General features: G+C 39.8%; 2 protein-coding genes across 3 annotated transcripts in view; one reads left to right on the top strand and one right to left on the bottom strand.

The window, feature by feature from the left end:
• Positions 1-7,218, top strand: part of LOC139473287 (WD repeat-containing protein 35-like) — a 36,282-nt gene extending 29,064 nt beyond the window's left edge. For both annotated transcript variants that reach the window (XM_071255829.1, XM_071255823.1), the window contains 6 exons: positions 236-385; positions 874-1,006; positions 4,461-4,547; positions 4,904-5,033; positions 5,234-5,302; positions 5,856-7,218. In XM_071255829.1, the coding sequence (XP_071111930.1) occupies positions 236-385; positions 874-1,006; positions 4,461-4,547; positions 4,904-5,033; positions 5,234-5,302; positions 5,856-6,021 (735 nt within the window). In that variant the 3' untranslated portion in view covers positions 6,022-7,218. The remainder of the gene's footprint in view (positions 1-235; positions 386-873; positions 1,007-4,460; positions 4,548-4,903; positions 5,034-5,233; positions 5,303-5,855) is intronic.
• A 6,369-nt stretch (positions 7,219-13,587) lies between these two features.
• LOC139460081 (thioredoxin domain-containing protein 5-like) lies at positions 13,588-26,203 on the bottom strand. Its single transcript, XM_071241694.1, has 9 exons — positions 26,022-26,203; positions 24,336-24,429; positions 22,134-22,292; positions 20,770-20,973; positions 19,550-19,636; positions 18,457-18,591; positions 18,165-18,247; positions 16,447-16,573; positions 13,588-15,723 (listed from the first exon to the last, which is right to left on the bottom strand). The coding sequence occupies exons 1-9, from the start codon at positions 26,180-26,182 to the stop codon at positions 15,595-15,597; spliced, it is 1,179 nt and encodes a 392-aa protein (XP_071097795.1). The 5' UTR covers positions 26,183-26,203; the 3' UTR covers positions 13,588-15,594.
• Positions 26,204-26,294: the final 91 nt, after the last annotated feature.

Genomic DNA, 26,294 nt, shown 5'->3' with positions numbered 1-26,294 from the left:
TAGCTTGTGATGGGGAGGTTAACATGTTCTGGGGTGTTTGTTGATACAATCAATGCATTAATAGATATCATACAGTCAATCATACTGATGTGATTACCAAATGTTTTGAAAATTGTCATTTAGATCCCAATAATCCCAGATATTCCTAATTGCCTTAATGTGGGGTTGGCATCTCTGGATCTGCCTTGCAACACTCACTTCTATGAAGCACAAATATGTTGTTGGTCCTACTCAGATAGCGGATGACCAGATGAAGCAGGGCAGCAAGCCTCTGTACCTGAAGAAGCTGTATGTCCTGGGAGGCCTGCTCATTGAGCAGTACCACGAGATGATGAAACTCACGTCCAGGAATAAAGGCAAGAATGCCGGCAAAAAAGCTGTAGAGGTATGTGTCAAGTGATGTGCAAGACAAGTTTATTCCGAAACTGTTTAGATGAGCAGCTAATAGATTGATAATCCTTCTGTTTAGGAAAACACTATGTTATAGTGCCGTGCTTGTGTACTTGTCAGACTTATGTGATACCTTGAAAACAGCAGTGCCTTTTGTAGACAGGGCCACTCAAGATGAGTGAGTGAAAGTTGTTCGAAACACCAGACTCAGCACAATAAACCAGCTATATATTTGCAACTTGTAAATAATTAAGTCTTAACAAGATAAACCAGAGGTCTAGCCCATACTCAGTTATTTACAGGCACAATAATATACCTGAAATAGGCTGATTGCAAAGTTTAAAAAAAACAAAAAGTTGGAGATTTAGAGGGTCATAGATACTATAGCAGGGACCACAGGACACCATTTAATTTTGAACACTTTGAAATATGAAATTGTAAGTCCAGAGAAAAATACATTCCCTGTATGTAAATATATTTTAGGCCACCTCTGCTCTGGCTGGCTTCCTGGAGGAAGACTCAGCAGCCATGTCGGACACCAAGCTGATAGACAGTGCCTGGCGGGGTGCCGAGGCCTACCACTTCTACATCATGGCGCAGAGGCAGCTGCATGATGGTAGGATGTGGAACTGATAAACCACAGATACACTGTACCATTATTTTCAAATATTTTCCTATCTATTGGTTTTAATGAGAAAGTTTAGGCGAAATATTTTTAACTACCTACTGTTATTTTCAACCATATTCAAATAACACTGTCAGTCATCAGTTATGTCTCTATCAGTTTTGTTGAATGAAGAAATGGGGTATTGTTTAGTTTCTTTCTTTTCTTTCTCAAATTGTCTAACATTTATTTTCAAGGAAGATGCAGTTATGCAGTAATGATGAAGAAAATATTGTTTACATCTTGAATATCTATGATTGTGTATGATGTGTGATATAGACGAGTAATTCTATGAGTGTGTGGATGAGTAATCTATGACTGTATGCTGTAGGCTGTGTGGATGAGTAATCTATGACTGTATGCTGTAGGCTATGTGGATGAGTAATCTATGACTGTGTGCTGTAGGCTGTGTGGATGAGTAATCTATGACTGTATGCTGTAGGCTATGTGGATGAGTAATCTATGACTGTATGCTGTAGACTATGTGGATGAGTAAGCTATGACTGTATGCTGTAGGCTATACGGATGAGTAATCTATGACTGTATGCTGTAGGCTATGTGGATGAGTAAGCTATGACTGTATGCTGTAGGCTGTGTGGATGAGTAATCTATGACTGTATGTTGTAGGCTATGTGGATGAGTAATCTATGACTGTGTGCTGTAGGCTATGTGGATGAGTTATCTATAACTGTATACTGTAGGCTATGTGGATGAGTAATCTATGACTGTATGCTGTAGGCTATGTGGATGAGTTATCTATAACTGTATGCTGTAGGCTATGTGGATGAGTAATCTATGACTGTATGCTGTAGGCTATGTGGATGAGTAATCTATGACTGTATGCTGTAGGCTGTGTGGATGAGTAATCTATGACTGTGTATGCTGTAGGCTATGTGGATGAGTAATCTATGAGTGTGTATGCTGTAGACTATGTGGATGAGTAATCTATGACTGTATGCTGTAGGCTATGTGGATGAGTAATCTATGACTGTGTGCTGTAGGCTATGTGGATGGGTAATCTATGACTATGCTGTAGACTATGTGGATGGGTAATCTATGACTGTATGCTGTAGGCTATGTGGATGAGTAATCTATGACTATGTATGCTGTAGGCTGTGTTGATGAGTAATCTATGACTGTATGCTGTAGGCTATGTGGATGAGTAATCTATGACTGTATGCCGTAGACTGTGTGGATGAGTAATCTATGACTGTATGCTGTAGGCTATGTGGATGAGTAATCTATGACTGTATGTTGTAGGCTATGTGGATGAGTAATCTATGACTGTATGCTGTAGACTATGTGGATGAGTAATCTATGACTGTATGCTGTAGGCTATGTGGATGAGTAATCTATGACTGTATGCTGTAGACTATGTGGATGAGTAATCTATGACTGTATGCTGTAGACTATGTGGATGAGTAATCTATGACTGTATGCTGTAGACTATGTGGATGAGTAATCTATGACTGTATGCTGTAGACTATGTGGATGAGTAATCTATGACTGTATGCTGTAGGCTATGTGGATGAGTAATCTATGACTGTATGCTGTAGGCTATGTGGATGAGTAATCTATGACTGTATGCTGTAGGCTATGTGGATGAGTAATCTATGACTGTATGCTGTAGACTATGTGGATGGGTAATCTATGACTGTATGCTGTAGACTATGTGGATGAGTAATCTATGACTGTATGCTGTAGGCTATGTGGATGAGTAATCTATGACTGTATGCTGTAGGCTATGTGGATGAGTAATCTATGACTGTATGCTGTAGACTATGTGGATGAGTAATCTATGACTGTATGCTGTAGGCTATGTGGATGAGTAATCTATGACTGTATGCTGTAGACTATGTGGATGAGTAATCTATGACTGTATGCTGTAGACTATGTGGATGAGTAATCTATGACTGTATGCTGTAGGCTATGTGGATGAGTAATCTATGACTGTATGCTGTAGGCTATGTGGATGAGTAATCTATGACTGTATGCTGTAGGCTATGTGGATGAGTAATCTATGACTGTATGCTGTAGACTATGTGGATGAGTAATCTATGACTGTATGCTGTAGATTATGTGGATGAGTAATCTATGACTGTATGCTGTAGGCTATGTGGATGAGTAATCTATGACTGTATGCTGTAGACTATGTGGATGAGTAATCTATGACTGTATGCTGTAGACTATGTGGATGAGTAATCTATGACTGTATGCTGTAGACTATGTGGATGAGTAATCTATGACTGTATGCTGTAGACTATGTGGATGAGTAATCTATGACTGTATGCTGTAGACTATGTGGATGAGTAATCTATGACTGTATGCTGTAGGCTATGTGGATGAGTAATCTATGACTGTATGCTGTAGGCTATGTGGATGAGTAATCTATGACTGTATGCTGTAGACTATGTGGATGGGTAATCTATGACTGTATGCTGTAGACTATGTGGATGAGTAATCTATGACTGTATGCTGTAGGCTATGTGGATGAGTAATCTATGACTGTATGCTGTAGGCTATGTGGATGAGTAATCTATGACTGTATGCTGTAGGCTATGTGGATGAGTAATCTATGACTGTATGCTGTAGGCTATGTGGATGAGTAATCTATGACTGTATGCTGTAGGCTATGTGGATGAGTAATCTATGACTGTATGCTGTAGGCTATGTGGATGAGTAATCTATGACTGTATGCTGTAGGCTATGTGGATGAGTAATCTATGACTGTATGCTGTAGGCTATGTGGATGAGTAATCTATGACTGTATGCTGTAGGCTATGTGGATGAGTAATCTATGACTGTATGCTGTAGGCTATGTGGATGAGTAATCTATGACTGTATGCTGTAGGCTATGTGGATGGGTACTGTAAACAGGGAATTTTTTGCGACCGTTTTATTATTGCGAGTTTTGCGAACGAGACTCAATCGCAAAAATTAAAAACGCAAAAATAAGTATAAATAATAGATACATATTTTATTCATTGCAACACGTCATCAAATGTTGAAATCATCAACCAGAACCACAAGTTACTCAATAAGTTAAAAACATAAATGAATGCAGAATGGTCACACAATACATCACAAATGACAGTGTAAACAGACCAATTATTGTCACTGTTGCCTCACAGTAATCCTGCCTTCTTCCAACCTCCTTTGCAATTTTGTCCACACAGGAAACAAGCCATCTTGCGTGAATTGGTTTCATGACACTGGTCAACTTTCCGGCCAACTCAGATAAACTAGCTTCGGAGAGAAGCTGTCTATTGTTTGGTAATCGAGGTGTCATCTCAAAACGGCAACTCGCAAAAATATCTCGTCGCAGTATTGTCTTTGGTGTGGTATTCGCAATATTTTAACGTCGCAGAAATAAAGCTGTTTACAGTAATCTATGACTATGCTGTAGGCTATGTGGATGCTGCTATGAGAACAGCCCTACACCTCCGAGAGTATGAGGACATCATAAATCCCGTAGACATCTACTCTTTGTTGGGTGAGTCTTGTCACTGTCAAGACAATTATATTCATTTAGAAGATCACTGAATCACTTAAAATCACCAACATCCATTTCAAATAAGCAGTTATTATTGTTGTGCAGATTAGAACACAACATTTGATATATATATATATATATAAATTGTGTTGTTGTATTGATAATGTAGGAAAGTCAAACTATATGCTTGATCTGCAAAACAATACAGTCATACTGACAAGAATTCTGCAATTTTCTCTGTCACAATCCTTCAGGAATGGAGAAGCGTGATAGCAATATTGATGTCATGAATAAAAGGTTTGGATCAAATGTGTGTGCTAGTTGTCAGTTTGACACCTTCTCCCCATGTTTTCCAGCTCTGTGTGCATGTGCTAACAAGGCGTTTGGGACATGCTCTAAGGCCTTCATCAAGCTGGAGTCCATCGATGTCCTCTCCCCAGAACAAAGACAGCCGTATGAGGAGCTTGCACTGGAGATATTCACAAAGTAAGTTGGACTGTATACAAGAGTTCATGGATTTATCAACAAGAGAATATACAAGCAGTGTTTGGTAAAACTAGCTCTATGATACCTATGCAATTATACCTAACCCAATATAAGGAAGATTGAAAAAAAAATGTATCTTGATACATATCATATCATGACCTTGCTGTATCGTTTCAACCCTGATTTCCATTGTATTCCAGACATTCCCCTAAAGACAACCGAGTCAATCGCATAGAGTGTAACAGTTGTGCCTCCCAGATCCCGGACTGGTAAGTTGGGTTCAACTGTTTTAGGGGTCCTTGTCACCTTGTAAGTATTCAACTGACTTGCAGAATTCAGTGCAGAATTATGGCTAATATGCATAAAAGGGCTGGGTTTTTTCAAGTTTCAGGAGAAACAAATAGCCTAATCAAGTTTCACCAAATATATGCACCGCAATCTACAACCCCTAGTAATATATAAACTGTATATAAGAACATCTCACATGGTCCAAAACAGCAGTAAAAAATAAACATTTTTGGTGTTAGTCAAATAAAAACTGTTTCCATTTTTTTCACACTGGTAATTAAGTTTTCTTCAAATTTGAAATGTCAATTCTTGTGTGCAAGAAGGCATCTTGTAGACTAGCTGGTACTAGCTTGTGCTTTGTCAGATTTGGAAACTCACCAATCTTCTTATGGACATATTTAATAGATACGTCACTGATCTCTCAACAGATGAAGTATTTCAGTTAAAGGAACCTGATTTTTCTTTGATATCATATAACATAATTTGAAAGAAAAAGAAGTTTATATTTGTAATTCAATATATTTATCTTGTCAGGTCGACCTCCTGTCCGAGTTGTGACACCAAGTTCCCCACCTGCATTGTGACAGGTCGACCTATCATGGAGTACGAGTACTGGCTGTGTAGCAGCTGCAAACACAGAGCCATACAGACGGAGATCAGCCAGAAGTCCACTTGCCCTCTCTGTCATGTCAAGGTCTAGGTCAAGGTCAAGGCCATGGTCAAAATCCTACTATGTACAGTTTAAGTGACATGATATTGTTATATATGTGATATATATATGATGCAAAATCCATTGTTTCAAATGAGAAAACTGAAGTTAACAATTTTTTTACACTTTTTGTTTAAAATTGAAGTCCAAACAGTGGGTATTAATTTAATTCAAACAATATTCTGCAAGTACATACCTTCATGACAAGTATGAAAGTATATGTTTCTGCAATATTTGCTGCAACTTGCAGCCAAATGTGACATCGCTCATACTGTGTATCAACTGTGATCAGTTTTGAATCTCAATAATTCTGTAGCAGGTTTCTTCCATCTGCTCATATGTCATGGCACCGCTTTTGAGGTGACTCAGAAACCAATTCCTGTTAATGACCACAATCTCAACTTAATTCAATGCTATTGCTGGTTTTGAAGACTGGGCCAGACATGTCAGACAAAGTGGTTGCATATCTTTGTTTAAGAGATAACCCTGCCCTATAGTTTGTAATAATTATACCCACAACCTTTTAGGTCGGGGGTATATAGTTATACCAAGGTTCCGTCCGTCGGTCCGTCCGAAAACTTTGTCCACACGATTTCTCTTAAACTATTTAGTGGATTCATCTCAAACTTAGTACATATAATCTGTGTCATATGGAGGGGTGCAGTCAAAAGAAAAAAATTGTTTTTATTAATTTTCAAACCCTAACCCTATCCATTATTTAATTTGAAACTACTGACACACTAGGCGGGTCGGGGGTATTACTGAGCCACGCTCACTTTTGCCCTTGTTGTTCACTGTTATGATTTCTTAGAGATTTAACCCTCAAACTCTGTAGTATTTTGCATAAAATATGAAATTAATTTGGTCTGTCATACCGATATACTCATGCAGGAGTATTTCAAAGGAGGAGGATGATCCACAAGATCTGGCACTCCTGCCAATGCTTCTGTGATTTCTTGTTCATGGTAAAAAGTGTGTGTCTACATGCAGTTCAATCAAAGCTGCAGGTACCCGTGTACATGTTCAGGTTCATGAGCACATGCGGCCACTGCAGTGAAGTGTACAGTGTTATGCTTGTTGTGTTTTATTATTGCTTTCTCCGTCCAATATGAAAATATCCTGCTGTCATGTAATGTAATGTGTCAATATATGGGAAGGAAACCTTCCAACCTAAATCACTAGTTATTTAATAAAATATCACACATATCACTTCTCTTTGTTATTAAAGGTTTTCATTCAACAGAATATGATAAGGGATTGCTTTAGCAGTCTGTGACACACTCTTGACTCTTCCTGCCTGAACTCATCTATCGGCAACATTTTGAATGGTTTTCAGCGTAATATATTGGGCTCCTGGACAGAATAAAGTGTAACTAGAACTTAACTCTCTCTTTGGACTGTTGTCAGGGTTCTTGTCAGAATTTGACTGCACAAAAAGTGAGAGCAAGAGTGCTGGCAAACCAAGACACATTATCAGGGTGACCCAGGATTGAAACCCACGATCGTAGGGTTAAGGCATACCACAGTTAATTCTAGCACCTTAGATGACTTGACCATCCTAGGTCCCCCAATGGACATAAGAGGATACCGTATTCGACATAATAAGCGCACAGGGCGCTCTCAAAATTAGAAACAGGGGGCTCTTATTAGAATATTATTTTGGTGGAAAAAAACAGAGTTGAAAGATAAATTTCATGGTTTATGCTGACGGTCTGAACTGTTTATTTACGACAGATATATTTTTCCAGAATTTAATTGCCCATAATTAAGGGTGCATATAACACACGAGTGCGTATTATACACGAAGAAATAAGTCTTGTGTACATTGATCAATCGGAAGGGATGCTAATTGGGATTGTTCACTTGCCAATATATTAGCAAATATCACTGTGGGCGCTTATTAGAGCGGGGCGCTTATTACGTCAAATACGGTATACTACCTTCTACCTCACCCTGGAAATTTGGGCATATGTTATGAAGTCAAAGGTCACATTCATTAAATTCTTTGTCATTACACATCCTCAGAAAGACTGGCTGCTTTAGTATCCTTAGTTTTGTATCTTCTCTTGGTTGTGCCCTGCTTTAAAAATGTTTGGGAAAGGTCACAGATCAATGTCACCCTTCACATATGAGGAATATTTTAATACTGGGCCGTAGTAACCAACACGATTACATAAAAAAAAGTTTATGTACCTTTTCACTCTCGCCATATCTATATTTTTGAATAACAGCTTCTCTCCAAAAAAAAATATAAACCTAAAGTAAGAACATGTCTTACCCTTTTGATTTATCAGTTTATTACTTATATATTGTAAGACTATGCAAGTTGTGTTGTCCACGAAACATGTCTACCCTTCATTTCTCCTTCGGGATACATGTAACTAGTTACTTTACATTAAATTATGAGAAGATTGTCTCTAAATGCAACAGCACATAAATGCTCATTAGTTAGATTATAAACTATGTGTTGACATGAAGTAACTTACGCAGATCAGTTGCGTGTGGTGTACATTTACACTGAACATGGTACACACTTATTTTGCAAATTTCACAGTTAGCTTGGCAAGAACAGCTTTAATGAGCCTTTCTGTACACTTTTGTTTTGGGGTGCCATTGTCATACGTTTGTGGCCCAGTATTAAAATAGTACAGATATATGAATGGTGCATAAAACATTTAGACTAGAAGCCTCGACTTTAATGTAGGGTGGTAAGTTCCATACAACTTCTGTTTAGAGGTTCTGATGGGACTGCAGCCATTTGGAATATTCATTGTTTACCATTTTGGGGGATGTTGTAATCTTTAAAAGGAAAACAAATGCATTAGTTTGCAAGTTCATCTCATATCTGGTAACGTTTTTATGTTTCTACTTATGACGTAGCTAACTAAAATAAAACAAACACTAATGGATACATTTTGTAAATATATTTATTCCTTTATATATGACTGTCCTCAAATCTACTGATGAATCACATCAATCATCACAGAAAAGGTGACGCACACACAAGCACTGATCCTGAATCACCCCTCTCACAATGAATTACCCGCATCATATGTGGTTGGAGTTCAAAACAGCTTCCAATATTACATTAAACAAGTTGACAATAGGACCACAGCACACCTGGATAAAACGGGCTACTTTAAACTATCACACCGTGTGAAAGAAATTCCTGACTGTCCATGCATAGCCTAAACAATGTACTGTGGATAGACACATCTTCCCGAGGCAAGAGGGTTAACTGACTTTAAAAGTCTAGTTTCCACCCTTGCCAAACTAGGCTCGAATTACTGGGCTCGACTATGCGTAGACTCGTCAGTCCAGCCAAAATGTAACTCCATAATACCAGCCTAGTTCAGGAAGGGTGGAAACTGGACTTTTATAGTCAGTTAACTCTCGGGAAGATGGGATAGACATTGTCTGACCATGAGGACATGGGACATGTAGGAAATACAAGGTATGATATAGAATTATAAGACCTCTTTTTGGCACACTGGAAAAGAAAAAGTGAAAGTTGCAACATACTTACAGTTGAATGTTATTGGACATGTTCATATGACAACTAGAAGCATTTTTCTATCATTTTCAAGTTTGGGACATGATCAGACATGGTAAACAAATAAAAAGGCCTATATTTCTTAAAGTTCTGCTTGGTATAAAAATTTGATCTTGTTGGAATTTTAGAAAACATTTCCTGAAAGCCCCTGAACCTCTTTTTTCTTCACAGTTATGTTAAGTCAACATTTGGTGGTATTGGAACACATGCATGTTGACATGAGTGAGTTTGAGCTTACGCCGCTTGTAGCAATATTCCAGTAATATCACGGCGGGGGGACACCAGAAATTGGCTTCACACATTGTACCCATGTCGGGAATTGAACCCAGGTCTTCGGCGTGACGAGCGAACGCTTTAACCACTAGGCTACCCGACTGCCCCATGTTGACATGAACAAAGTCTAACATTGTTTCACATGAACACATCTAATAGCTATCATGTCACTTTCCGAAAGTCTTTGTTATATTCCAAATAATACAGATCTCGTGGGCCAAAAAAGGTTCTTATACTGTTGCATCCTAGTTAAACATACTACTGTACAGGTTTTGACATTTGCATGTCTCAACATCATATCCTCTAGAATTATAACATTACAGTTCTTGATACAGATATTAGTAAACAATCAAAGATGACTCCATAACTCCCACCAAATGACTGTTACAACATGTAAGCATTCAAACCTCTCACAATGTCAAACACACATGTCCTATATGGATGTCACACAACTGTGTATGATGATTTCTACAGTCAACATCTGTATGATCTGAAGAGTCTGAAATGGACAAAGTATGCCCACACCAGCTGCACTATTACCCACTAGAGTTTACAACAGAATAGCTGCTCCAGAATGATTGATAGTTGGTGATGAGGCTGGAGTGAATCTTCATGAGGAGCCATTTTGTGACTAGCTTGGAATACAACAGTATCTGGTTCATCACCACCATACACTCGACACATCTGTATGTTGAATACAATGAAGTCTTTGCGCAACAAGTGTTATAAAGTGCAAAGGACTATGGACTGAAAATAGGACCATAACCCATTTGAGATATGTTCTACATCAATTCATAAAATATGTCTTTGTTACCTGTCTTACTCTATAGCATTTGTTTGTTTGTTGTGGAATGCTGAACACAGCCAAATTTCAACTATATGACAGCAAAACGGACAATTCCAACACACCTTCAAAGCATTCTGGCAAGCCAAAGGGACATAACTCTGCACAACAAATCACGATGCCTCAGACAAAGGGCCACCCATGCCCTATCAAGCTTTGAAGTTAAACTCGGGTACATGATAAGTGTAACAGAAGGAAAACGACATGACGTTCTCAGGTTTGGTGCTGACCAACTAAATGTAATTGTGGCGTATGTAGAATTTTCAACCCACAAACAGCAGATCAACACGTAACTCTGCACACCGGAATACAGTGTTACACCACGGGGCTACCCTGAACCCACGTTAACTGGGAGTGTGTACCATCACCTTTCTTTTTGCAATTTCCATATTATGCTTGTTAAATCTGGGAAATGAATACTGAATGTGTTGAGACATTTACATGATGATATACAATATGTATATATATATTAATATTAAGGTCATTTACAGTTATGAAATAAATATGAAGCTATGTCTGCATGCAATGCATATGTGGATGTTTTCATTCCACTGCATTCAGAGAAGGTTATGTTTTCCAAATTCTGAATGAAATAGGTCGAAGAAACATAGTATATTTGCATAAATGTGTGGTTCTATTAAAGACTACCCAAATACCTATAAAAATAATTAAAGTAAATGTTCACATATGTAAGTAGTTGTCATGAGTCTATCACCAAAATACTTTTATTTGTTCATCGGCTCAAATGCGAGATCATTATTAAAAGTAATTGTAAGTAAGTAACCATTGTAACTCATATAAAAAATTACCTTGGTTTTCAGGTTTTTATGTTTATTTTACATCAACCCCAGATGTGTTTAAACTGAAAATATCTGTGGCTGAAACATTTTAATGTATAGTGTTTCAATGGTTCTTATCATCAACTGTACCCCATTGTCCACAAACCTACATTATGTGCTTCAGTTCCAAGCCACAATGTAGCATAACAAAATGGCCGTGCTCATCAACAATACAAATCACCGAGTCAGTTCTGTGAAATAATATATGTCCAAAATAACATTAACGTATCTTGAAGTATTGAAACTAATGATATGTAAATCAAAACAAACCAAATCACTTTGTGAAGTCCTAAGGAAGAAAATACTGCATTCAAGTTGAAGCAGAAAACTTTAGGCAGCTTTTTCTGCAGCCTGTCTCGACATATGCCAAATATGTTTTACCGTATTCAACATAATAAGCGCCCAGGGTGCTCTCAAAATTAGAAATAGGGGGTTCTTTTTAGACTATATATATTTGAGTTCAAAGAGCGTAAATTTCATGGTTTATGCTGAAATGTTTATAAACGACAGATATATTTTTCCAGAATTTCATTGCCCATAACTAAGGGTGCATATAACAAATGTATTATGCTCGAATAAATAGCCTTGTGTACATTTGTCGATCAAAAGTGGTGCTAATTGGGATTGTTCACTAGCCAGTATATTAGCAAATATTGCCGTGGGCGCTTATTAGAGCGGGGCGCTTATTACATCGTATACAGTATATCATATGAAGTGGTTTGACCACACATTTATCAAACAATGAACTAATGAAGCAGGAACTGATTTGCTAAAGCAAGACACCTGATCGACAGTTTTTCCAAGTTACTGAGGCCACGGAACACTGATGTCGCAGGTGACATGGCATGATACGATCAGGTCAGTGAGTGAGTGAGTTGGGTTTAATGCCGCTTTTAACAGTGTACTAGATATATCACGGCGTGTCAGCTTAATGTGGGAGGAAAGCCCGAAGTGATGCAGGTCTCAGATGCTTACCACTTCGGTGAAACCAACAAGCACGGGTATGGTGTTGACAAACCTAGAAACATAATCAGGGTGAACCAGGATTCGAACCCACAATCATAGGTTTCTGGCATGCCCAAGGGACGCAACTCTGCACAGCGAATCCAACGCCTTAGACGACTGGGCCACCTGGGCCCCCTACAGAGCTGACAAGCACCATACTGTGAGAATCTGGGAATCAGATGGTCCTGGCAAACTGAAGGACAACTCTCTGAAGCCTGTGGCACAGAGCCACCTATGCCAAGTATCTATCTGACATACCTCAGTGAGGTTCTATAGCTCCACCAGCACCCAGACTGTTGTCCTGTGACATCTACAAACTACAAGACATTTCATATTTGCATAGAGAAGACAATAACATTCTCTCAGTGTTGCTGTCAAACAGTGATTCCTCACACACATCAACCGCTGAAGTCCACGGAAACATGCCAGCACAACTGGTTACCAAAAGACAGAGGCATTGATGGCTGTAGCACAGGGTGTCGGTTGAGTTTTTGATATTATTCCAGCCATATCAGCATGATCCGATAGAAAAACACATATTTCAAGTTTTGTTAATTTCATGACAACCATCATTTTAGAAACAGAAAATTGTGAAAGTGGATTTTATATGAACAAATGCATGTTATACACAAACATGTACAATGAAATAGATAATTGTATGTCAAGATTTAACATAATCCTATCACGAAAATCCCACAGTGGACACTGAGTAGGCTGACACTGTCTAGAATAGACACTGCCTTGAATTGACACTGCCTTGAATTGACACTGTCTAGACATTTCACTGCCTTCTCTGACACTGCCTTGACTTCACACTTTCTGCCTATACTAGACACTGCCTCGAATCAACAATGCCTAGAACTGACACTGTGACCATGCCAAGCAAACATTAGACTTACATTTATTGATCTCAAGTTCATCAATCTGTCTTAGATGTGATTAAGTCATTATGAATACAACACAGCATGAGAGCGGGTCAATGAGCAGTGTCTATGTACATGTGTAGTGGCTTGTGGCTAAAGAGAGGAGATTGCTATGCAGGCACTTGCCGGAACAATACAGGGTCTGCTGTAAGGAAGCATTAATTGCACTGTATATACTTGCATCTGCATCTTTTACAAGCACTGTTCATGCCATCATCAGAATACTCTTATCGGGGAGGGGGGAGGGAGTATGGTTTGACGCCGCTTTTAGCAATATTCCAGCAATATCACGGAGGGGGACACCAGAAATGGGCTTCACACATTGTACCTATGTCGGGACACGAACCCGGGTCTTCAGCGTGACGAGCGAACGCTTTAACCACTAGGCCACCCGACCGCCCCGAATATTCTTATTAAAATGATACATAATCACTGGGGTTGCAGGTTGTTTATGCAGCACAAGCACAATATATGGATAACTTTTTCTTTTTACTATATAGAACGTGACTAAATATGTGTAATGATTATTTTCTTCATGAAAATTCTTGAAAAATGTAAAAAAGTATCAAATGAACTTCCTGTTTTGAGTGTTTGAATGACAAGTTGAAGAGGTACTTACATTGATCTGGATTTACCACTGAAGTCTGACAGATTAAACAGGGAAATGAAAGGACTGTTCTTCAAATCTTAATTTCATTCCACAGAAGTAAAATATGGAAGCAGCAACTCCATAATGCAAGTGAGAAAATAGAAATTCCTAAGGAACCAGTCATTTATTATACCAACAGAAGGGACGTAGGTGCATCCATACCAACAACAGGGTGTCAATGCATTCATACCAAGGAGGGGTGTACAAGTTTCCATACCAACGTCAGGGTGTCAATGCATCCATACCAACATGAGGGGTGTTGATGCATCCATACAAACATGAGGGGTGTTGATGCATTCATACCAAGGAGGGGTGTTGATGCATCCATACCAACAACGGGGTGTCAATGCATTCATACCAAGAGGAAGGGTGTTGATGCATCCATACCAACTTCAGTAGCGTTGATGCATCCATACCAACTTCAGTAGCGTTAATGCATCCATACCAACTTCAGTAGCATTGATGCATCCATACCAACTTCAGTAGCATTGATGCATCCATACCAACTTCAGAAGCGTTGATGCATCCATTCCAACTTCAGTAGCGTTGATGCATCCATACCAGCTTCAGTAGCGTTGATGCATCCATACCAACTTCAGAAGCATTGATGCATCCATACCAACTTCAGTAGCATTGATGCATCCATACCAACTTCAGTAGCTTGATGCATCCATACCAAAAAAAGGTGTAGGAAATGCCAAACCTTGGGTCTACATATGAAAATATTAATTCTGTTCATTGTTTCATCCTTGTAAATATACTATTATGAGATTACATTATTCAAATATTTAGAATATACTAGATCTTCCAGACTGACAAACACCTGCTCAGATCAACTTGATCCGAGCCAGTGGCACCAAGTCAGTGACATCAGTTGTATGTCAGAGCAAGAGTGTTTTACACCACCTTCAGCTATAGTCCAGCAATATCACAGTGGGGGATGGGCTCCACACAGTGTACCCCTGTGGGGAAATCAACCTGGGCATTGGCATGACGACCATTTCATAGTCTGTCATAAACCAGAACCACTGTTATTTTCCATATTCATTGGACCTACAACCTAACTTTAAAGGATATATTTCGCTGTCTGGTAGATACAATGAAACCTTATTTATCTGGACGGCACCATTCTCAGAAAAAATCATCTGGATTAACAACTACCGGTACTAAATTTAAGAATCAGTGACAAAGACTGGCTGGTTTCTAGACTCACAGCATCCAGACTTACAGATGGTCACTGCATTTCAATTACTTATTTAGCCATTATCTGTGTTATGTAGAGCAGGGAGTTATCAAATATACCCCTGATACTACTTACATCGACATTACCCATCTTAAAAAAATCCAGATATGTGCTAAAAGAATTTACTATATCATTAATAACTTCTTCCACACATCAAAGTAGCATCTTTTGCACAGATATTACCTGACACCTTGTAAGGTACACAAGTTAAACTTGTACAGAGTTTTAGGCGTGTCTACAACTCGTCCCTCTTTATTTTATTTTGATCAACAAATGAGTAGAGGGACTCCATATCTCTGGCACCATTATATTCACTGATCTTCACACCGTTGTTGAATAAGATCAGTGTTGGATAGCCTCGGACCTACAAACAAACAAAGTAGATCACAATAAATAACTATCAGTGAAGATTAGGGCAAAGATATCAAAATGAAAAGATCCCATTTCATCTTTTGATGGTCAGAATCTTGAAAACAAAAGGTCAAGTCAAATCTTCAAGCTTATTGATCATGCTGCTGCCTCTATTCAAATTCTGTTTTATCACAACAGATTATCTGCATATTAGATGTTTGTTTGTCATTTAAGGCCACACACAGCAATATTCCTGCTATATGATGGCTGCTTGTACCTGACGATCCAGTGATCGATATTGTGAACAACGATCCACACAGTTGGGGTATGGGACATGCTATCAACCATGATGGCGAGACTGACAACACAATCCTTTTGGTTGCATCTTACGATCAGCATTGGTTGATGTGGACCTAACTCAGAATCCCAACAAGGGACCAGAGAGAAGATATTTGTGATCAACATAATTAGGGTAAATCCTTAAAACTATGAAAATAAAATAATATGAAAAAAAGATTATAAGCTTGGACATGTATCCATGTCATGCATCTGAAAAGGAAGTGATGACAGCTATACCATGTATTCTCAACAAAAGGCACCCTGATGGTATGGGGGGTTGCTCATAATATCGACCACTGGTTTGTCAGTGGTACAGCTGGAAATACTTATAGTGACATAAACATTCAACATAAACTTTGACATGGAGGTACATCACTTGAATACAAACTGACAATACCTCATGTTTCTTGCACAGATCCCCTTGTACAGTGCAATCCACCTTAGCAATATGGACATCTTCAACGTCAAGGAACTTCTTAGAGAGTTCTTCCCATACTGGTGCAAGCCTCTTACAATGTCCACACCTGTGGGACAACAAGACAGCTGGTGAGTGATGGTGGGTGATGGTGGGTGATGGTGGGTGATGGTGAGTGATGGTGGGTGATGGTGGGTGATGGTGGGTGATGGTGAGTGATGGTGAGTGATGGTGGGTGATGGTGAGTGATGGTGGGTGATGGTGGGTGATGGTGGGTGATGGTGAGTGATGGTGGGTGATGGTGAGTGATGGTGAGTGATGGTGGGTGATGGTGGGTGATGGTGGTTGATGGTGAGTGATGGGTGATGGTGGTTGATGGTGGGTGATGGTGAGTGATGGTGAGTGATGGTGGGTGATGGTGGGTGATGGTGAGTGATGGTGGGTGATGGTGAGTGATGGTGAGTGATGGTGGGTGATGGTGGGTGTAGTGAGTGATGGTGGGTGATGGTGGTTGATGGTGAGTGATGGTGGGTGATGGTGGGTGATGGTGAGTGATGGTGGGTGATGGTGAGTGATGGTGAGTGATGGTGGGTGATGGTGAGTGATGGTGGGTGATGGTGAGTGATAGTGGGTGATGGTGGGTGATGGTGGGTGATGGTGAGTGATAGTGGGTGATGGTGAGTGATGGTGAGTGATGGTGAGTGATGGTGAGTGATGGTGGGTGATGGTGGGTGATGGTGGGTGATGGTGAGTGATGGTGAGTGATGGTGAGTGATGGTGGGTGATGGTGGGTGATGGTGAGTGATGGTGGGTGATGGTGAGTGATGGTGGGTGATGGTGAGTGATGGTGGGTGGGTGATGGTGGGTGGGTGATGGTGAGTGATGGTGAGTGATGGTGGGTGATGCTGGGCAGAGCCAGGATTTTGAAAAAAGGGAGTAGACACTACCCAGGTCATGTTTGTTTGTTTGTTTGTTGTTAAACGCTGCACTCAGCAATATTCCAACTATATGACGGCGATCTGTAAATAATCAAGTCTGGACCAGACAATCCAGTGATTGACATGATGAGCACGATCTACACAGTTGGGGTATGGGACATGCTATCAACCATGATGGCGAGACTGACAACACAATCAAGTTATTCGCCTCTAATGACAAGCATAGTCGCCTAATATGGCAAGCATGGGATGCTGAAGACCTATTCTAATCTCTGATCTTCACGGGTCCCCAGGTCATATGAACAAAAATACATTTTAGATATGCAAGACATCAGAACCGAATGAGTGAACTCTCAAAAAGATGAAACAGCATTTCAAGTTGGTGAATTATTTTTCTTTCAAATCAGCTGGTACCATGCTAGAAACATGTCATGACATCAACTATACTGTTTACACTGTATGATGTTTTAATTGATCATCCAGACCAGGTGTTATCCTTATTATATAAACTCACTTTATTTACAACCATGTGAGCCAAATGTTACAGTCCCCCAAACAGGGGATGCCAGAAAGTTGTGAGGTTCGTCCATGATGTGCAGCAAAGTTGTTTAAGCAGTAAAGCAGTCCTGAACCACCAAATGCTAATAATTCACTACCTTTCCATGAAAGGATAAGAATGATACTATCATCCTTTGAGAAACATTGTATTCCCTGTGAGATGCAATGCATTGTTTTAAGAGGCCATGAAAACTTCCTACTAACCATGGTGCAAAGAACTTGACAAATACCATTCCATCAGCCAAAACCTCATCAAAATCATCAGCAGTTAGGTCAAGCACTTCAGCCTGCAAATAACAAACACATCTTGCCGACATATTTCAATACTTTGACACATGACGTTTTTTACACTTTAATGTTTGTCCCTTAGCTCACTTTCAATGTTATGGTACTAATGTTTATTTCTATTTGATCTTGTGGACATAAAGAAAATGACACGAAATGATTTGTATTTTAATCATTCTGTGAGAAAAGGACTTGACATTTGACCCCTGACCTCTGGTTCATCATCCTGACTGCCCTCCACGATCATCTCGTCCGTCCTGAGTTGTTCAGACTGATCACGAGAAAGCATCCTCGACACATATTGTTTCAGTTCATCCAGGTTGCGACCTCCCTGGTACTGGTCAACCTAGTCAAGATAAACACAACTGCCCACATGAACACTTGGCAAGACTTGAAAAGAGGTTCAGTGCTGTTCTATATAGCAACCTCAACAAAGGCATGCAGAGTGAAATGCTGAAATCTGTTACATCACTATACGTGCTATTAGTACAATTACCACCTAGGACATTTACCAAATGGGACAATTACCACCAAAGGACATTTACCAAATGAGACAATTACCACCAAAGGACATTTACCAAATGGGACAATTACCACCCAGGACATTTACCAAATGATAAAATTACCACCTAGGACATTTACCAAATGGGACAATTACCACCCAGGACATTTACCAAATGAGACAATTACCACCAAAGGACATTTACCACATAGGACAATTACCCCCTAGGACATTCACCAAATGGGACCATTACCACCCAGGACAACTGCCATCAGGACAATTACAACCTAGGACATTTACCACATGGGACAATTACCACACAGGACAATTACCACCTGGGACATTACCACCAGGGCCAACTGCCACCCAGTGAATGTACTACTACATGACTGTATGGTAGGACTATGTATATGGTGTATTTCATCAGTAAGGAAAGGAGACAACACACACATTCTTCATTAGTCGGTACATGGGGAGAATATAATGATGTCAGGTGGAGTGTTTGGCGGTCAGACAGACAGAGACTATAAATCAATAATTTATTACGACCTAATTCCAAAGTTTGAGGGTGCATCAAGCCCCCTTGTAAACAATTAACAGATTTACGACCATTAAAGTTTCCAATCAACCTCTTGAAATGACACAGCTCTACTTGACTTGTTTTGTTTGTAACCATGGTAACAATTCATCTTAGTTATAGAACTGATGTACTGCTATTTGAACTTAAAGGTATATTTTTCACAAGGCATATTTTACTGGAGACTGGAGTTGTTCTATCTTGTTTCCATCAATGAGACTTTACCTTCTGCCCATCCTTCATCCACATCAGGGTGGGGTAGCCCCGCACAGAGAAGGAGTCACACACCGAACCAGTGGCTGTGCAGTCTATCTGTAACAGAATCCAGAAAGCTCTATTAGTTAGTATATTTTGCAGCTCAACCAGCACATTCAACTGAAGAGTCAATACATAATTCAAAGCTTATATTCCAGTTCAGTTTGGTATCTGAGTAAAAATTTTAAAATCAGCCTAATTTATAATTCACACATTTCTGGCTTACAGATTTGCTCAAAATGACCATGGTAGCACTGATTTGTCCTTATAGCCAACACATAACAGAAATGATACTGTAGTTCACCTGGATACATAATCAGTAGTTTATAATGGCCATAAATAGATTAATAGCCAAATACAATATGGCTGCCATGGTTCACAAAAAAGTCATGACATCAATTCACCTGAATTACTGATCATATCTATTGTCGCCAGAGCCATTACAATGATTACTGATTTTTAAATTATTCAAACCATGACACATGTTTACAGTAAGTAGTGAGTTCAATTGCATGTACGTTAGTGTCATCATTTTGGGGAGCAGAAAGCGACAAGGGTAATGGGTAGTTGGCACTCTATGAAACTGATAAAACGACCGCAATCAGGAGTGAGTGAGTGAGTGAGTGAGTTGGGTTTAACGCCACTTTTAACAGTATTCCAGTTATATCACGGCGTGTCAGCTTAATGTGGGAGGAAAGCCCGAAGTGATGCAGGTCTAAGACGTTTACCACTTCGGTGAAACCCACGAGCACGGGTATATTGCTGACAAACCTAGAAACATAATTGGGGCGAACCGGGATTCGAACCCACAATCATAGGTTTCTGGCGTGCCCAAGGGACGCAACTCTGCACAGCGAATTGCGGCGCCTTAGACGACTGGGCCACCTGTGCCCCCACCGCAATCAGGAAGATTGTGTGATTAAAACCTGTGATGAGAAGATAGCTGCCATGTTTCTGATAGCTTGACATGTAAGCTGATGGCTGCATATTTGTAATAATACGGTCCACTGGTTTGGCTGGCTCAGATTTCATTGTTTACAAGCTGTTGTTATTTAGCTGTCTGTGCCATGTTTCTGATAGCTTTTCATGTAACCAGGCTGCATATTTGTAATGATATGGTCCACTGGTTTCTCTGGCCCAGAATTGATTATATACAGTGCCGCTGTGACACGTCTGAACCGAGCACCTACCTTTGCTATGCTGACTTCCTCGTTGTATTGGAAACTCTTGGCCAGGTCCTCCCATGTGGGTGCAAGACGCTGACAGTGACCACACCAGGGGGCGTAGAATTTGACAAAGTGCTGGCCATGTTTGATGTGGTCAAGGAATGTGCCCTCAGTCAGCTCGACCAGTGTCCGGAGAGGCTCAGGAGGCTTCGGGTCACTCTCCTCCCCCTGAGTAACAATGACATTATCAGTGTGAGTTGTGTTTAACGGTATTCAACGGTGAGTTGGGTTTAACGCCACTTTTAACAGTATTTCAGTTATATCACGACGTGTCAGCTTAATGTGGGAGGAAAGCCCGAAGTGATGCAGGTCTAAGACGTTTACCACTTTGGTGAAACCCATGAGCACGGGTATGGTGCAAATGAACCTAGAAACATAATCGGGGCCAACCGGGATTCGAACCCACATTCATAGGTTTCAGGCGTGCCCAAGGGATGCAACTCTGCACAACGAATCGCGGCGTCTTAGACGACTGGGCCATCCGTGCCCCCATGATATTATTAGAAATGAAGTCATGAATTTGTTCCTTTGATTAACAGATACTGATTGTTCACAAGCAAAATGTTATTGCAGTTGTACTGGGCAAAAATAGAAATGCAAAATTAGCAAAATCATAAATATCTGACATTTGAAATTTTGAGAAAAGATGGAAACGTTGGGTTTTCATTTGCTTACAAGTGAACAGCAAAAACAGGAGAATCATAGCTGTAGCCAGGGTTTTCATACAGCACCAAGCACCATTACAAGTCTGTGGAACCGCTATAAGACCTACAGGACAACATGTGACCTTAGCAGATCCAGCTGTCTGCATATCACTACTAGAGCACAGGACAGATTCATACAGCTACACCACTTATGTGAAAGAACCATCACAGCCACATCTAAAACTAAGGCAATACCAGGATTGCGTAGGATATCAGCCCAGACAGTGAGGAACCGCTTACTCGCCAAAGGTATTCACGCAAGACGACAAGTCTGAGGTCTCATTTTGACGGACCTGCATCGTCAGCGGCGATGTGTATGGCGTCAAGGTCACAGAGCATGGACACAACTGCGATGCGATGGAGACAAGCTTGGTTTAGTGACAAGTCACATTTTATGCTTCCCCGTGCGGATGGTAGACGTCGCATTTACACTCGTCGCAGGGAACTTTATGCAGGAAACTGTATACAGGAAGGCGACATATTTGGTGGTTGAAGTCTCTAACAGACATCTGTACACAAAGACTAGAGAACCAATACCTGTCTAAATGAAGACCTGTATCACATAAAATTAATCTCTGAAAGTACATATAAAATAATACAAAAATTACATCAATAAAAACCTACCTGACTGAACTGTTCCTCCACAAAAGCTTTGAGACTGTCTAAGTCCCTTGGACCTTTGTAGCGTGAAAAGTCTGTAGAAGACTGATAGAAAAACTTGAGTGTTGGATAGCCAGTAACTCCCTGATCAGCACACACTGCAGTCTCCTCCGTGCAGTCAACCTGCACACAGACATGACATCTGCAGTGGACAATGAGTGGGAGTGGGCTACAATCATCATCATTACTTCACTGTTTTGTATACATCACTTGCAAATACATACAGTCGATAAGTGATGTAGTTGTGATGCTTTATATTCTCAAATCAGGTGATAAAACAAGTCTGTGTATAACCCCTGGAAGTCCCTACTCAATGCAGGAATCTTTTGCAAACACTAAAGGGTAGAGTAGACAGTTACATTTGAGAAGTGTTGCTATTTGTGCGATTTTTGTGATGTAATCTAAACACTTAATGGTCAGAGCAGCGAGGTTTCCCTCTCTCTGGAATCACACTGGGTCATGATTCGTTGGTTGAAAATAGTGTTGGTTCGTTGGTTTGTTGTTTAACGGTGCACTCAGCAATATTCCAGCTATATGACGGCGTTCTGTAAATAATCGAATCTGGACCTGTCAATCCAGTGATTAACATCATAAGCATCAGTACACGCAATTGGGATTGATGAAATGCATCAATCAAGTCAGCGAGGCTGACCACCCCTTACGACAAGCATGGGTTGCTGAAGACCTATTCTACCCCGGATCTTCATGCGTCGGTTGAAAATAGTGGTTTGTTGCAAAGCAGTTGTGTATACAAAGTATTGATAATGTGCTACAATCTGAGAATGTTGAGTTACAAGAATTCTCTGGAGTGTTTCATCTCGTATGACTACTTAATTTTTTCTGAATCCAAAATTTGAAGAAAATGAGAGTGCCATTCAGCTTGGAGAAATGGATACCTCATTAATTTTATATTCAGTTTGATCTCTATTTATCAGAACTTCAATTTAGTCTTTTCTCCACATTCTGTGAACTCAAGAGGTTCAGTTATCACTGAAGCATATGACGTCATCTACTGTACCATATGCCATATGTGACATCATGTCTGTCTCACAACTGTTTATTTTTAGATCAGATAGATCAACTGTGATTTCTTCAGTCAAAGTGCATGAAAGTGATTCCCAATGCAGACTGGTCAGTTGAACTGAAATGATGTCACAATGCTTCATTACTGAAATCAATACTATATGATGTCATCAACTGTTTATGATTTCACACATTAATAAAAATACATCATCTGAACAAACGTGAAGTTTCTCTGACGGGTTGAGTGAGTGAGTGAATTTGGATTAATGTTCAAGGTTGGCATTCATATTTTTTCTTTTATAAATGTTAAAATGACAATAAACTACTCAGCAACCTTCAGCAACCCATGTTTGTTGTAAAAGGCGACTATGCTTGTCGTAAGAGGCGACTAACGGGATCAGGTGTCAGGCTTGCTGACTCGGTTGATGCATGTCATCGTATCCCAGTACAGACAATACATAATTCCTGTAGCTTGTTAGCTATTCCCAAATAATTTCCTGGTATAGTATTTCATTAAAATTTTAAATGTATTTCTTTATTTATAATAAAAAGTGACAGGCGGATCTGTACAACCAGAAATTAAATTGGACTGGCGCTACATCAGAAGATGATAAAAGTTGTAGATGATTTTGTTTGTTTGTTCAATGTCACACTCAACAGTATTACAGCAATATGACTGCAGTCTGTAAATAAAGTCTGTAATAAGTCTGGACCACACAATCCAGTGGTTGATATTGTGAGCAACAATCCATGCCGTTGGAGTACCATGGCGCGTAACTAACCAGGTCACCGAGCTTGACCACCCAATCCATTAAGTCACCTCTTGCAACCAGTACAGGTTGCTGTGAAGGAATTCAAACCTGGCAACCCGTGAAGATTCCGGGGTAGAATAGGTCTTCAGCAACCCATGCTTGTGGTAAAAGGCGACTAACAGGATCGGGTGGTCAGGCTCGTTCCCAATTGCGTGGATCGATGCTCATGATATCAATCACTGGATTGTCTGGTCCAGACTCTATTATTTACAGAGCGCCGTCATATGGCTGGAATATTGCTGAGTGCGGTGTTAAACAACAAACCAACCAACCAACCAACCAAATCAAACCTGGCTTCAACCAGAGGAAGTTGTTTAAGAGTTAAACCCACCTTAGCAATAACAACAGGCCTTTCTGGTGAGTCTACATTATAGATTTTGGCAAGTTCATCCCATGTCGGAGCGAGTCTCTTGCAGTGGCCACACCTGTGTGTAATATATATTGATTGATGAAACAGTTGTGATAAAACAGATGACATCTTGTATCATTTCAAATTGGACGTGAATTAACTTCATATTCATAAGCTAAGGTAATCGATTGTCATTTTGGAGTGAGTATCTTTATGTGGTCCCATCTGTGATAAACATTGATTGATGAAAATTTCTGATAAAACAGATGACATCTGTTAAGACATATTTCACATTTATTTAACATATATAGGTCATCATTTGCAGGGCTTGAAATTTAAAAAATAATAATGCCACAGCACTGATGCTCACCAGTTCCAATTAATGTGATCTGAATAAAGTACCACATGGGTAGAACATGTGAAGTCCATTTCTGGTGTCCCTTGCTGTAATACTGCTGTTATATTGCACTCACTCACTCACTTTGAATAAAGTAAACTCTTTACCCTTCAAGTCACAAGGAGGGTGTGACGGTTAGATTGGAAAAATGGTTTGTTCCATGTGAAAGAACCTAATGAAATAGTGTAGATGACAGTTCCTAAAAGAAACTTATAAGTCTCAGCTTGAACATGATGAGTACTGAATTTTAAGAAAAGAAACTTTAATTCTTAATCTTAATGCCAATATTAACTTCTGTGTTGTGCAACATATCCTACCAAAATATCAGATTTCCGAGCCTTCTGAAGATGCTCAATGAGATGCTAAACATGTTCCACAATTTACAATTTAGAAAAAATAACTTAATTTGTCCCTTTCATGCTGTAATTTCACCAGCACATCCATGCCCCTTACTGTAGGATGTGGGATGGGGGAAGGGGTGTGTGGTGGCGTTGATACTAATGCTGATAGTGATATCATTCTCTGTGAGACTCGTTAAATCAGGTTTGAAAGTGGACTTGAAGAGAATATTACCCGGTAATGTACTTGTCCATAAGATGTGGTTTAGATTGTAGGGTTAAGAATATGTCTATGGTATGAAATTTGAGCTCAAAGTGACATACTTAAAAAAAACAGTGGCAGCTTGCTAACATAACTTGCATAGAACAGGTATGCGAATTGAATTGTGGAGAGTACATTATCCCGGGAGCCACACGTACTACACAGCTGCAAAGAACAATGTGCTACATAATGACAGTTGAAATTTTCAGAGTGTACAGAATATTGGTAAAACTTCCGTCCTTATCCCCCCTAGAACTAGATCTAAAAGGATTGAGCAGCAATGCATACACATATAACATTTTGGAGGGGGGGATACCGTCGGAAGTCTTTCCAGAATAACTGCTGTTTTCGAGCAGTTTTATTTGTGATTTCTTTCTCCAAATTGGGAGGAGTTCGCCATGTTAGGGTGTGTTAGGGTGTCCCTATAGGTAACGCCCCTTTAGAAAACTGATGCGCGATTCCGGGTATCAATGTTTGCAACATCACACTGACCACAGACCACTTGACACACTGTTTACACACAAGGCATATGGCCGACGCACTACATGATTCATGTAAAAAATAAAAACAATTTATCTGAGCAAAGATGACATCTGACACAGTAATTCAATGTGTTTACCTAGCCATCCTATATTGATCGGCGACATATTCGAACCGCAAAGATAACTTACCAAGGTGCATAAAACATCACAAAATGTTTGTTTTTAATGACGTTTTCATTAAATGCTTCCGCCGAGTAACTGTGAGCCTCTTCACCATGCTCTGAATCTGCTACAACGGCACCGAAGACAGCACAAAAAGATAGCACCACGTACACGATGCAAGTCGCCATGTTGATGTCGTACAGTGATCTGAAGACCAATTACGACTTCACCATTTTTTGCAGAATTATCACACAAATAACATTTGGGATTTTAGGGACCAGATTTGCCAAATAGGTATAT

Source organism: Haliotis cracherodii, unplaced genomic scaffold, assembly GCF_022045235.1.
Source record: "Haliotis cracherodii isolate W230 unplaced genomic scaffold, xgHalCrac1.p SCAF_1, whole genome shotgun sequence".
Lineage (NCBI taxonomy): Eukaryota > Metazoa > Mollusca > Gastropoda > Lepetellida > Haliotidae > Haliotis > Haliotis cracherodii.
Note: the sequence above shows the minus strand (reverse complement) of the source record. Positions and strands in the feature narration are given on the sequence as shown.

Coding starts and splice junctions, on each gene's coding strand:
- LOC139460081 (XM_071241694.1), bottom strand. CDS start 26,182: ATGGCGACTTGCATCGTGTACGTGGTGCTATCTTTTTGTGCTGTCTTC. Junction 24,430..26,021: donor GTGATGTTTTATGCACCTTG/GTAAGTTATCTT, acceptor TATTACACACAG/GTGTGGCCACTGCAAGAGAC. Junction 15,724..16,446: donor ATCTGTGCAAGAAACATGAG/GTATTGTCAGTT, acceptor GTTTGTTTGTAG/GTCCGAGGCTATCCAACACT.